Source organism: Pongo abelii, chromosome 1 (genome assembly GCF_028885655.2).
Source record: "Pongo abelii isolate AG06213 chromosome 1, NHGRI_mPonAbe1-v2.0_pri, whole genome shotgun sequence".
NCBI classification, from domain to species: Eukaryota; Metazoa; Chordata; class Mammalia; order Primates; family Hominidae; genus Pongo; species Pongo abelii.
The window spans coordinates 109696008-109710472 of record NC_071985.2 but is presented as its reverse complement, the minus strand read 5'-3'; the positions used below and the strand labels follow the sequence as shown (position 1 = coordinate 109710472).

The window sequence follows — 14465 nt, the reverse complement described above, 5'->3', positions numbered from 1 at the left end:
GGCCTCCAAAATATATGTAGAGGTGTATGTATGTTAAAAACATGTATACATACAATGTATATCCAAACAAATGAAATATCCTAAACATATGGACCTGAAAATTGCTCATAATAAATTTGAACTGAACATATAGGCATAAATGTGGTTCAGAAGTGTCCAGTTGAAGCAACTTCACTTTGTTAGGTCAACAAAAGTTGGGGACACCAAGATCTACTCCTCTGATTTTGTTCTAGCATTATCTTAATGGAAATGTTTACTGAAATGGAAATACATGTAGTGGACATTGTGGTGGTATCTCAAGCATTCAGTGTTCCCTGCTCTCACACACTCCTAACCAAATAATGAATTTCTCAGCTTCACAATGTTTAAGTGACATGAGTCCCATGCCCAATTCTTGGTCATTGTAATTGGTGCATGAAGGAGCATGTGCCTTCTGCTAATCAAATCAGAATGAAGTACAACTTTTTCATTCCTTGATTGAAGGGGGAAATGCCTTCTTTCCAAATGCAGCAAAGGAAGCACGAGGTACTAGGATTGGAAGTTGTCTACTCATGACATGATATTTTAAGCCATAGAATAAAACTGAGACCTAATGTCTTAGTCCTTTCAGGTTGCTATACCAGAATATCACAGCCTGGATGGTTTATGAACAACATAAATTTATTTCTTACAGTTCTAGAGGCCAGGAAGTCCAAGATCAAGGTGTCAACAGATTCAGGGTCTAGTGAGGATTTGTTTCCTGGTTCATAGACAGCTGTCTTTTTGCTGCGTCCTCACATGGTGGAAGGGGCATGGAAGTTCTCTAAGGTCTCTTTTATAAGGGCACTAATCCCATTCATGAGGGCTCTGTCCTCATGACCTAATCACCCGCCAAGACCCACTGCAAAATATCATCACACTAGGGATTAGATTTAAACATACAAATTTTGGGGAGATACAAACATTCAATCTATACCACTTAAGGTAGAGTGAAGAAACAGGGAGGACAAGAAGCATTTATTTTGTGTCATTATTAAACTTCTGCATTAAACTATCTTGAGCCTATACTATTGTTCAAAATCTCTTTATTATACAAACCAGTTTGAATTTTGATTGTTTGCAACCAAAATTAACCTAATAAATTAAAATGTACTATAATGTTAGATCATAATTCTTCTGTACTAGTAGTATTTGCTAGAGTGTTTAGGGGAATACTTGCTTGTTAACTTTTTAGTAAATATAACACTCCATGTTCAAATACATTTGGAAAATACTGAGCATTTCACACTTTTAGAGACTCAAAACAGGCAGCACATTTTTAAAAAATAAAAATAAAACCAAATAACATTGCATTTGGAGAATGGTATAAAAAAAGATAATTTGATAAACTGGAGTTATCAGAACTCAGTGGATACTATGTGTTAGACATTATTATAAGCCATTAAACATTTTACAAGCTTGATACCTGAGTTAAAAATTAATAACCCAAAGACTCATTGGAAGAGAAAAGTTGACATATTTTTATTATATTAATGACCTAAAAATATCATAGCAGTTAACTTCATTATATTCAACAAATGAATGAAAATAAATAATATTAAATAACTATTAGAAAGTCTCTCTGATTAAGCATAGAAATAAATAGGCAGTGCTTTTGACCAATAAATGGAGGACTTACATTATTTTCAAATACCACACAAAAAGATTCTAAATGTAAAGGTTTTAGGCCCAAAATATGTTAGTCAATTCATGACAGCAGAAATTCAGCAGGTCATATTTTTGGGGTAATGTAAATGACAATAGAAATCATGGACTAAAGTGTAACAAATAAGTAATATCTAGGCAGGTGGAAATTTTAAGATCTTTTAAATTAACTTCTGGACTACACAAAAATTCAAACGAAAATTCATCAGGGAGTCAGGGAGGGTCAAATGAAGAAGCATGGGGATTGAGGTAAAAACCCTGAATTCTACCAACATTATCTTATTATTATTATTATTATTTTTGGAGACAGGATCTTGCTCTGTTATCCAGGCTGGAGTGCAGTGGTGCGATCATAGTTCACTGCAACTGCGACCTCCTAGGCTCAAGGGATCCTCCCACCTCAGCCTCTTGGGTATCTGGGACTACAGACCCTCATCACCACAACACCCGTCTAATTTATTTATTTTTTATAAAGATGAGGTCTCACTTTTTTGCTCAGGCTCACCAGTATTATCTTCATGTTATAGAAAAAAAGTAATTCTGGCCATATATAGGTATTATTCTTTGCAGTGGAATATCATTTCAGAAATTTGTGCCAAACATAAAATTAGTTTTCTAGTAGTAAAAAGCAATTAAACACTTTAAATTATTATTACCCCTAGTATACTGGGGAATGGGCGTGTGTTCCAAATGAAAAAACTTGGGATGTCTAATGAGATGCTGTTTTCTGTCGCAGAAAATCTATGTAAAATGTTTTTTCTCACGTGTACACTGTTGATATTTGAGACAGCACATGTTAACACTTCAAGAAGTAAAATAAATGTGTTGATTATATCCACAGTTTTCATATTTATTAACTATATATTTCATTTTTAATGTAATGCCTATTGAAAAACCTGTAAATAGTTGTTTCTTAAAATTGAAAAATACTGCCTAAGATTTTTCTATATATTTTCATATTTCAATTTTCCTGTGAGGTTAGAATGAACACTTTTAGCTAAGACATTTGGGGCTCAAATCCTAAACCTTTTAGAATGTTAGTTTATTATTTGGTTTTTACCTAATTATTTTCTGCTTATTCAAGAACCTGAGGTCTATCCAGTTACATTTTTATTTTTTATTTTTATTTTTTTTATTTTGAAACAAAGTCTCGCTCTGTTGCCAAGGCTGGAGTGCATTGGCATGATCTCGGCTGGCTGCAACCTCTGCCTCCCAGGTTCAAGTCATTCTCCTGCCTCAGCCTACCGAGTAGCTGGGATTACAGGGGCATACCACCACACCCAGCTAATTTTTGTATTTTTAGTAGAGATGGGGTTTCACCATGCTGGCCAGGCTGGTCTCAAACTCCTGACTTCAGGTGATCTGCCCGCCTCAGGATCCCAAAGTGCTGGGATTATAGGCGTGAGCCACCATGCCTGGCTGTATCCAGTTACATTTTTAAGACCAGCCAGGCTTAATATATATTTGGTCTTTAGCTCAATTCAATTTGTTGCATTTTGTCCATTGTACTTCATGTGACACAGAATATATCTTAATTTAAAAAGACTATGTTTCTTGAGCTATCTGTTACATTTGTGTATCTTGGAATTTTAAAAAATATAAACCACAGAATCCAATTATGGCTGACATTAACAATAAATAGGTTTATCACAGAAATAGTGGGGAACTTGTAGAACTGTTGAGAAGGCTAGAAAGCCAGATCAAAGCTAGGCAGCCAGGAAATGTACCCCAAACCATGCTGTAGAACTCATCCAGGGAGGAAACCACTGTCACCACCAGTAAGAAGTAACACTGAAGCTGCAGAGAGCAACAATTGCAGCAATTGCTCAATCCTAGGCTAACTGCAAAGCCACCAGCACCACTCCCACTTGTTCCCTTTGCAACAGATACTGTAGCAGCTGCTATGTGGCCTCCACCAGAAACAAGAGAAAGCATAACTGAATCTGCTTCTTTTTTTATTAATTCCGAAGTCGAAATTCAGCACTGGCAAACAGATTGGCAAAACCTAAGTCATATGCTTGTACCCTAGCAGCAAAGGAGGCTGAGAAAGCAAGCATTTGGCATTTTAGCTTCTAAAGCAGGAGGTGGTTTCTTGTTTTCGTCAAAACTGATAGGCTGAGGAATTCCTCAAACACAGAAACAAACATCAAATAATAAATATTCATGCTTTAACTTGCTCAATATCAATATAAACTTTCCCTTTTGAAAGTAAACACGAAAGACCCAAGCTTCCTTCTAACAGAGTGCAACTATTTCTCTAATAATTGAACATGTACCTACAATCTCTTGAACAATGAAACAATAAAAAATTCTGAATCACAGCATGTAGTCTAAGTCTAAGAATTCTGGGTTATGTCCATTCCTCTACGAAGTTCTTCACTATACTCTCTTGACATTCTGCCATATATCACTTAAAAATTAAGGTAATCACCCTCAATAAGCCCTGTTTTAGAAAGAGGGACAAATGGAGAGGAAAGAAGGAAACTTGTTAAGATACATAAGTATGCGCAAGACAATACAAGAGAAACAATGTGTTTGGATGTCAAGGCTCTCCTTTCTGCAAGTGGCCACCAGGTCACTGTTGGCATCTATGGCCATGTGCCCTCAGCTAACACCTCTGCTAGTCAGGGTTTTGCCTTGTGAGATGACCAAATATTCATTCCTGACAGAGAAATGTCCTCGATAATCTTTTTGTGTGAGCGTGCCATGGTCATTGTTAATTTCTTTCATTTAAAAAAATAATAGACTTTATTTTTTGAGCAGTTTTAGCTTTATGGAAAGATCGAGCAGAAAGTACAGAGTTCTCACATACTCTCACCTTTATCCCACCCCCAGTTTACATTAGGGTTCACTCTTTGTGTGGTACAGGCCTATGAGTTTTGCAAAACGCATAATGTCATGTACCCATCATTACATTATTACCAAAGTATTTTCAGTCCCTTAAAAATCACCTGTTTCAGAACTATTTATCTCCCTACCCATCCCCAAACCCCCGGCAACCACTGATCTTTTTTGTTGTTGTTGTTACTTAGTTTTTATTTAATAATCATAAACTTAACTCTGCAATCCAGCTAGGCATGGAAGGGAACAAGGAGAACATGGAACCCAAAGGGAACTGCAGCAAGAACCCAAAGATTCTAGGATATTGCAAGCAAATGTGGTGGAGGGGTGCTCTCCTGAGCTACAGAAGGAATGCGTCTGGCGGTTAAAATAAAACACAAGTCGAACTCATTAGAATTGTCCACAGTCAGCAATGGTGATCTTCTTGCTGGTCTTGCTATTCCTGTACCCTAAGTGCTCCATGGCTTCCACAATATTCACGCGTTCTTTCACCTTGCCAAAGGCCACATGCTTGCCATCCAACCACTCAGTCTTGGCAGTGCAGATGAAAAACTGGGAACCAGTTGTGTTGGGTCCAGCATTTGCCATGGACAAGATGCCAGAACCTGTATGCTTTAGGATGAGGTTCTCATCATCAAATTTCTCCCCATAGATGGACTTGTCACCAGTGCCATTATGGCATGTGAAGTCACCACCCTGACACATAAACCCTGGAATAATTCTGTGAAGGCGGGAACCCTTATAATGAAATCCTTTCTCTCCAGTGCTCAGAGCACAAAAGTTTTCTGCTGTCTTTGGAATCGTGTCTGCAAACAGTTTGATGGAGACGCAGCCCAAGGGCTTGCCATCGACGGTGATGTCAAAAAAGATGATGGAATTGACCATGGCTGATAGTACAGGGCTCACAGAGATGGCAGCGTCTGTAAAGATAACCACTGATCTTTTTACTGCCTTTATAGTTTGGCCTTTTCCAGAATGTTGTTTAGTTGAAATCACAGTACGTACCCTTTTCAGACTGGCTTCTTTCACTTAGCAAAATGTCTTTGTTTTTTCTGTATCTTTTTGTGGCTTGATAGTTTTTTCCTTTTAGCACTGAATAATATTCCACTGTATGAATATACCACAGTTTGCTTATGCAGTCACCTATTGAAGGACATCTTGGTTGCTCCCAAGTTTTGGCAATTAGTCTTCATTAATTTTTTTCTTTCTTTCTTTCTTTTTTTTTTTTTTTTTTTGAGACAGAGTCTTGCTCTGTCACCCAGGCTGGAGTGAAGTAGCACAATCTCAGCTCACTGCAACCTCTGCCTCCCAGGTTCAAGTGATTCTCTTCCTCAGCCTCTGGAGTAGCTGGGATTACAGGTGTGCACCACCACGCCTGGCTAGTCTTCATGAATATTTACAGGACTGTATAGAATTAGGAGCCATCAAAGGGGATCCCTGAATTCTTTCTGTTTTTCTTACAAATACCAGTTTTAAGGTTAACTGGTATTTGTAATACCATGCAACAGTGTAGCCGCATTTTAAATTTTAAAATTTTGACTGTTTGTTTAAAGGTCTCAGGCAACCTAAAAGTCTAGATAGAAGTCTCTCATCCTCTAATGAAGGATGGATCATAAAATGGAATACTGCTAAGACTCTCCCCTTGGGTAGTAATTCTGCAAAAACCTAGAATCTCAGAGACAAGAGACAAGTATTTGGAGTGAATCATTAGGTGTAATGACAAAAGGAGTCACTTCAACATTCATAACAAAGATCAAAGATTGTTGTATTTCTTATATGGGAGACACCAGACCAGCTTATACTTAGTTACTAGTTCAGAGGATACACCACCACATCCTCTAGCATGAGTACAACCTTATAAGCCATTGTCTCCAGCTGGCACTGTGATTGAGTCTTTAATAAAATATTCACCATTCTATAATAATAATAATTTTGGTTAGTGATAGGATAAATGGTGGACCAGGTGAGTCCAATGAATATCTACTCATTTGTTATACAACAAGTTCTTTTAATAGAAGGATGTAGAACAGGATATTATGGCAGTATATATAAGGCATTCAATGTACCCATGGAGAGTGGTGATCAGAGAAACATGATGTCAGGTAAAGCAAATGTAATTCAAGGATAAAGGTAGATTCCATTTACAAAATTCCTTGTTGCCTTTATCATAGAGTAGCTCCAGTAAAATCAACAAGTCTGACAAAAGGTGACTGGTTTATCCACCCAGGATGTGTTATTTTGTGCTTAGCCTTGGTCCTTGTTGCTTGTGTGTTGGACACCTAATAGTCTTGACAGCTAAATAGGCTTTGGTAAGGGAGAGTGGTAAAGTCCAACATGTTGCTAAACCTATGTGTATTCTCTACTGCTACCACCATTGTTGCTGTTTATTAGCCTTCTGAGCAAGCAATGTAGTGCCTGGTGAAAGAGGTTGTTTCATACCTTCATATCTGTTTGATAACCTTCCTGATGATAGTTTGGTGAGCATTCATATTAAGCACAAATATTCTTACACTCTGGCTCATTTTCTGTGGTCCATCTACATATTTTTTCCCCAAAACTCATTGCCACCAATCCTTCAATCTTTGTCCTTCCAAGTCCCTAATTATCTTTTTTTTTTTTTTTTTTTTTTGAGACAGAGTTTCGCTTTGTTGCCCAGGCTGGAGTGCAGTGGTGCAATCTTGGCTCACTGCAACTTCTGCCTCCTGGATTCAAGAGATTCTCCTGCCTCAGCCTCCCGAGTAGCTAGGATTACAGGCACACACTACCACACCTGACTAATTTTTGTATTTTTAGTAGAGACGGAGTTTTATCATGTTAGCCAGGCTGGTTTCGAACTCCTGACCTCAGACAATCCACCTGTCTTGTCCTCCCAAAGTTCTGGGATTACAGGTGTGAGCCACCAGGCCTGGCCCCAAGTCCCTAATTATGTAGACAAATTATTAGCTGCCAGATATACATCAATAATATCTCTCCTTCTAGACATCGTGGACAACCAATTACATAGGCTGAATTTCTTTTAAAATTGCATTCACATAGGTTATAATGCCTAAGCAATCTACTTTTGGCTGTTGCTGTGATGTTGTACAGTGACTTCTGTAAATCAAGCTCAATTTTTCCCTCACTGATCAACTGGCCATAGAGAACTTCCCATGAAGACATAGGTATAGATTCTATTATTCCTACCTGCTGATGAAGCAGGATAATTAATTGGAAAACACTTATTTCATGATAAGCAGCTCATGTTGTCATATTTTTTTGCATTGATAGGACTTCAGTTTCTACAATGGTCCAGGATCAATCAAGAGTTCTTTAAAGAAAACATTTATTTTGTCAAAGAAAGAAGCATTTTGTTCCAAATCCTAAGAACAATAGTAGTGGTGTGTCAGGGGCTCTATTGCATCTGGATGTAAAAACAAAGGGGCACAATAATCCTGACCAGTTGGGAATTATTATCTTGATCTCAATCCCATGAAAAGGTGGCAGCATGGCAAGTCATAAAGTAAAAGGACCAGGTGATAAAATGAGGTCTCCAAAATCCAAAGCATCAAAGTTCTCAGTTAGTGGTCAGGGCTGCAAAGTGCCATAATTTTTCACTTTGGAAGGTATATCTTGAGTAAATTGAGTGTATGAGACAAGTTAAAAGGTCATGCAGTTGGGCACGGTGGCTCACGCCTGTAATCCCAGCACTTAGGGAAGGTGAGGCGGGAGGATCATGAGGTCAGGAGTTCAAGACCAGCCTAGCCAATATGGTGAAACCCCATCTCTACTAAAAATACAAAAATTAGTGGGGTATGGTGGCGCCCTCCTGTAGTCCCAGCTACTTGGGAGGCTGAGGCAGCAGAATCGCTTGAACCCTGAAGGCAGAGGTTGCAGTGAGCTGAGTTGGCGTCACTGCATCCAGCCTGGGCAACACCGCGAGACTCTGTCTCTTAAAAAAAATAAAAAAATAAAAATAAAAAAATTTAAAAGTTCGTGATAAACACCTCTGTTAGCCTCTGATCTTTATAATAATTATCACACACACACAAACCAAACACCACACATAGAGGAAGCAGTAAAAGATTAAAGGACACAGCTAAAAATACATTTGTATTATTGCTTCCCAAAGTTCTAAAATTATGAGAAGGGACTAGTGAATCTTTAAAAAATATTGATTATCCAACACTTTGTAATAACCAGTGTAATTGCATTGAAGGCTACTGAACATGAACATATTCCTAAAATTTTTCTGTTATGGTGTCTGGTTTGTGAAAGGAACAAAATTAAACATAGTTCCTTGGCAATTTTTCCCTCTTCCACTCTACTCATTGGCATATGTGCCATGTGTGTTTATTGTAAAATAGGAATAAGATTCAGAGGTCAAGAATTAAAGTAAGTCAGAGTAGGAAAAGCCATACTCAAGCGTAACAGAAGGGCAGAGCCTGTCAAACCCCAAAATTAAAGGGTAAATTTAAACACAAGTAGAAGTGGTTCAAAAGCTAAGGGCAACCTCATAGTTCATGAAAAGCAAGTATTCACGCAGGTAGCAGACTCTAATCTGCTTCAAGCCAATGTGCTATTCTCTTCGTGTTATTTATATCCCTCAGAATACCTCAAAGTTCCCAAGAGCAGTCAGTATTTAATTCTAAACTATATCATATATACAATATATTTATTATATATATAATTATATATATATTTATGATTATATATTTTTTGAGACGGAGTTTTGCTCTTGTTGCTCAGGCTGGAGTGCAATGGCGCTATCTCGGCTCACCACAACCTCTGCCTCCCGGGTTCAAGTGATTCTCCTGCCTCAGCGTCCTGAGTAACTGGGATTACAGGCATGTGCCACCACGCCTGGTTAATTTTGTATTTTTAATAGAGACGGGGTTTCTCCATGTTGGTCAGGCTGGTATCGAACTCCCGTCCTCAGGTGATCTGCCTGCCTCGGCCTCCCAAAGTGCTGGGATTATAGGTGTGAGTCAATGTGCCCAGCCAACTATATCATATTTTAATTGTGTAGTGATAACCCTCATCAAAAGAAGTATTCATTATGGTCAGTGTACTCTGCTTATTTACCACTGAAGCTTAACACAAAATTGTTGAAATAAACATGCATATTGAAGTACTTAGCTAGCTATTGAGGCAATACAGGTTTCTAGATTTACTCATTTTTTTTCACTGTACACACATGTCATGTGTGTCATGATAAACCCACGTCTATGCATATATTGATTAAATATTATATTTCTTTTTACTTTTATTATTATTATTGAGAAAAGGTCTCACTCTGTCACCCAGGCTGGAGTGCAGTGGCATGATCTTGGCTGCCTGCAGCCTTGCCCTCCCAAAGCCCTAGACCCTGTAACATAACAGAATATGTATGTTTCTAATTTGTGCAATATTGAAGCAGGAATACTAGATAGAACTGTCATCTTTTCCTATTGCATTTATTTTGGTGTGGAAAAGTGTAATAATTGGCTTCAGTCACTAAGTCTATTTCATTCAAAAATATTTAAATATAATCCAAACCATCTTAAGTACATTTTGTGATACAAGAGGATGGTATCTTCTATTTGGAAATATAAAATCCCAGGGTCTCACAGTTTAAGTATACTTTCCAGGGGTATGTGTAAAACAAGAATCCCAGTTTACAAAGTTAATAGAAAAAATATGCTAATTGGAAGGAGAGGCTACTGATTGAGGATAAAGTGGAAATTTTCACATACTGCTAATTACACTTTAATGGAGTAAGAAAAAAAGAATTGGAAATAGTACCCTATAAAACTTCTGAAATGAAATTACAGTTTGTCTCTCTCTCTCTCTTTTTTTTTCTTGAGACGGAGTTTCGCTCTTGTTGCCCAGGCGGGAGTGCAATGGCGCTATCTCAGCACACTGCAACCTTCACCTCCCGGGTTTAAGCGATTCTTTTGCCTCAGCCTCCCAAGTAGCTGGGATTACAGGCATGCACCACCTGGGAGGTGGAGGTTGCAGTGAGCCAAGATCATGCCACTACACTCCAGCCTGGGCAACAACAGCAAAACTAGAAAAAGTGCAAGTTTATAAACATGGAAACGTGGACAATTGTAAGCAATATTAGAGAACTGTAGAAAACAATTTTTTAAGTGATATGTTTAACCTATTTAGAATAAAACCCATTAGGGTCCTAGGAATTTCTGGAACTGCCTTACTTGTGAGAAACATGATCCTAAGATGCCCATTTGTTTATCAGTACATCAATTTTCTCCTTCTTAAATTGGTATAATTATTTTCTTCCAAGAAGCCTAGCACACTTTTGTTGTTGTCATTGAAAGAGGGCATATAAGGGTTATGGCTGCTATTTGGAGAAATGCATTAGAAAATAAAAAGCTTGAAAAAGTTGTATTACTGAGAAAAAAGTCGAATGAAAATAAGAAAGATTAAATTGAAATAAATAATGAGTCAGTAAGGTATGCACTGTTAAACACTTGTTGAGATTTTCCAAGTATTGACATGCTGATAACTTGAAACAAGAATGGGAGAAAAGGTCAATCTGAATTCTTAAAATGTTGACGGCTGGGAATAAGAAGTAATATATCACAGAATCTGATAGTAAAAATTTTATTTATTTTATGGGAGAAAATGGGAGACTAACAGACAATGGGAATAGGAAAGAATTAATAGAAATAGCAAAAAGAAGTGTATCTGCAATTATTAATATAATACAAGAGGAAATTGTGCAGAGATATTTAAAGAAAGATTGATGAAATTTAGATTTATGGAGAAATATCCTAATAAAGACATTATTTATAATCAACTGTTCATAATTATTATATAATTCTGACAGTTTTTAGGATATAAGTGTAAGGCAGAATGATCTAATATAAAATGTATAAATGGGACAACATATAATTTTGCTTAGGAAATCGAATAAATAAAGTAGTGATTTACAATTTGCATTAATATAAAAAAATTTAAAAAATGGTTTACATTTTGTTTGAAATGGATGATAAATAGGAAAAGAGTAATTTAGTACATTGAGTAATTTAGTACATTGGAAAATACAAAGAAATACAAAGAAAATACAAAGAAATACAAATTGAAACAATAAGATGCCTTCTCACATCTTTGCCAGATTTGTAGGTATAAAAACAGTGGAAGTTGTATTGGTTGGAGAACAGAAAGATGACACTTTCATATGCGGCTGATTAGAGCACAAATTGGTATATTATTTCTGAGATGTAATTTGAAAATATGTACCATCAGCCTCAAAGATGATTATGACCATGTGTCACTACTTTCTTGGAAATCATTATTACTGCATGTATAGATTGATGTTTACTGTAGTATTACTTAACATAATGAGTTGAGTACAACCTTCACTTCCAAAAAACATGAGGTAGGGGTGAATTAGTTAAATATACAATCACAATGAGCTATAACAAAATGCAGTTACTTAAAAGCACATTTATAAGACTATTAATGGCAATAAACATGATTTGATATAATGTTTTCAAAAATTAGGGGAATTCTATTCCTAGCATTGTGGTAGACTAAATTTGCTGAATCACTATCCTGCTATATAAAATCTACAAATACCAGATAAAAATGTACATGTCATTTTTCAAAAGTATATTACTGACTTGAATAGAAATTAAGGTGAACCACATAGGCCAAGCATAAGGAGAATACATAAATCCAGAGAGGTATGCAGACCCCCCAAGCCAGAGGCTTCCATAAGGACAGTCCTGGCCCTAGTACCCTGAGCTTCAATTTTTATGACCACCTGGGATATGGGAGAGTGTGAGACAAAACCTAGTGCCTGCCCAGTATAACAGTCTTACAGGAGAAAACTGCTAAAAGCCAGAGATACGAAGGACTATAATTTCAGTGAAAGGATAAACTAGATAAAAACCTGTTCCTCAGGGAGAGACAACCAGGAAATTTTCCTGTCTCAAACTCGGTGCTATTTAGAGGAAAAATTACAAGGCCATCTTCACATGAATTTGTGGTTTAAATTTTCACTGTAAGCATAATTTTAAAAAAAACCTACACATCAAACTGATAATTTATTTTATAGTTATCCCATGCTGGTATTACCTCCAAACACAAGATGAAGGCAAAGTGTCTTTGGAGAAACCCACATTCACCCCGTGTCTCAAAGAATGGCCACAGGTAAAATTTCATCCAAAATGAGAAAAAAGTAAGACTCTTACAAAACTCGTGAGGAAATAAACATCATGAGCAGAAACAGAATTATGCCCATAAAGATTTCAGATATTAGAATGATTATATAACTATAAAAGCTATGTTTAATATGTTTAAAAAATCAATGAGGTGTACCAGGAATATAAATTGAGACAGTGTATGTACCTTATATTAAGCAGATTGAAACTGAATTTAAGAGATCTTTTAGAAATAAAAAATATAATGAAAATTAAAAACTAAATGGACAGGTTAAACACAATATTGGATAGAACCAAAAAGAAAATAAGTGAGTTGGAAGTTAGACTAAAAAAATTATGCTGAAGACAGTACAGAGGAGGAAAGGAAAATGGATATGTGAAATAGAGGTTGAAAAATTAGAATATCTAATCAGATCTGCAAAAGAAAAATTGAATTGGGGGAAGGTTATATTTAAGGTTATATTTAATATCTGAGGGCTTTTCATCATTGGAATTTATTAATGTTCAAGGAAACCTGGAAAGTTTTCTAACACATTAAAGGAGCTTTAATTATAAGTTCCAAATTCTTCTTAGAAGAAGAGAACCAGCAGGCCCAGACATTTTTACTGGTGAGTTCTATCAAATGTTTTCAAGAAATGGATTATTTCCATTTTATAAAAACAACTCCAGAATAAAAAAAGGTCCATTTGTTAGTTCATTTTATGAGGCCAGTACAACCTTGATACCAATGTTATACGAGAAATGCGTAAGACAGGAAAATTAGATGCCAACTTTCCTCATGAACCTAACAGCAAACATTTTAAATTAAAAGTTAGCAAATTAAGTTTAGAAATCTATAAAAAAGATAATATAGTATGAAAATTTTGTTTGTTCCATGAATGCAAAGATTTCTAACAATAGAAAAAAAATCTATGTATAATTCATCACATTAACAAGTTAAAGGAGGAAAAGCAAATCATCATTGTAGGAGAGGCAAAAAGTGAATTCAATAAAATAAAATATTTAACTTTGACAAATCTTGTTTAGCAAACAAGAAATAGAAGAGCTTTCCATGTTTGCTTATAAATCAGAAACTATTCTTGGTCTTTCAAGCAGAGGTGATTTAATACAGGTGATTGATTACACAAGTGATGGAAGCCAAACCAGGCTTGGTGAGTCGACAGCTCAAGAGCAAGAAACCAGTACTGCCCCTAGGACTAGAAGGATAATAGGAGAAGGTGTTATTATCAGAGCCAAGAGGCCAGGACTTCAGGCAGGTTGCTAGAGCTAATGGGAATTGGGTCCATGGAGGGAGGGGCTATCTGGTGGGAAGTAGCCCTACAGAGAAGAGGCAGGCTTTTATGGCATCTCTCACTGGATAGCTTACTGGGAAACTGGAGGGCAAAGGAGACTGGAAAATAAATGTTATTTTCCTGAAACACAGAACAGAGTTGGAGAGTAATTTGGGAGGGATCTGGGGGCAAATTTGTCAGGACCCAAAACATGATTAAAGCAGGCAGGGAAAAGAGATGCTGGTCAAAGCAGGTGGCCTTTGCTGGTATTTCAAAGTCCTAGTTTTAAAACTCGGAGGTAGATACATTATTATCTTATTACTAATTAGATATTTTATACATATTTAATATATTTATATATTAAATATTTAATTATACCTCAAAACTTTGATGTACACTATAATCTCATTATTGTTTTCTATACTATTATATACAATATACAAATACAGAAATACAGAAATGTACCTCAGTTTGAAAGAGAATTTGAATATGAGGCAAAAAGATACCCCCAAATTATAGTTAC

The 14465-nt window shown here is 36.4% G+C and overlaps 1 protein-coding gene across 1 annotated transcript; it reads right to left on the bottom strand.

Moving 5' to 3' along the window:
* Positions 1-4704: 4704 nt before the first annotated feature.
* On the bottom strand, positions 4705-5626 carry LOC100452142 (peptidyl-prolyl cis-trans isomerase A-like 4C). Its single transcript, XM_002810307.4, has one exon. It carries the CDS (start codon positions 5407-5409, stop codon positions 4915-4917), a length of 495 nt encoding a protein of 164 aa, XP_002810353.2. The 5' UTR covers positions 5410-5626; the 3' UTR covers positions 4705-4914.
* Between the last annotated feature and the right edge of the window lie 8839 nt (positions 5627-14465).

What these genes read in the sequence shown, in the direction of transcription:
- LOC100452142 (XM_002810307.4), bottom strand. Translation starts at nt 5,409, where the DNA reads ATGGTCAATTCCATCATCTTTTTTGACATCACCGTCGATGGCAAGCCC.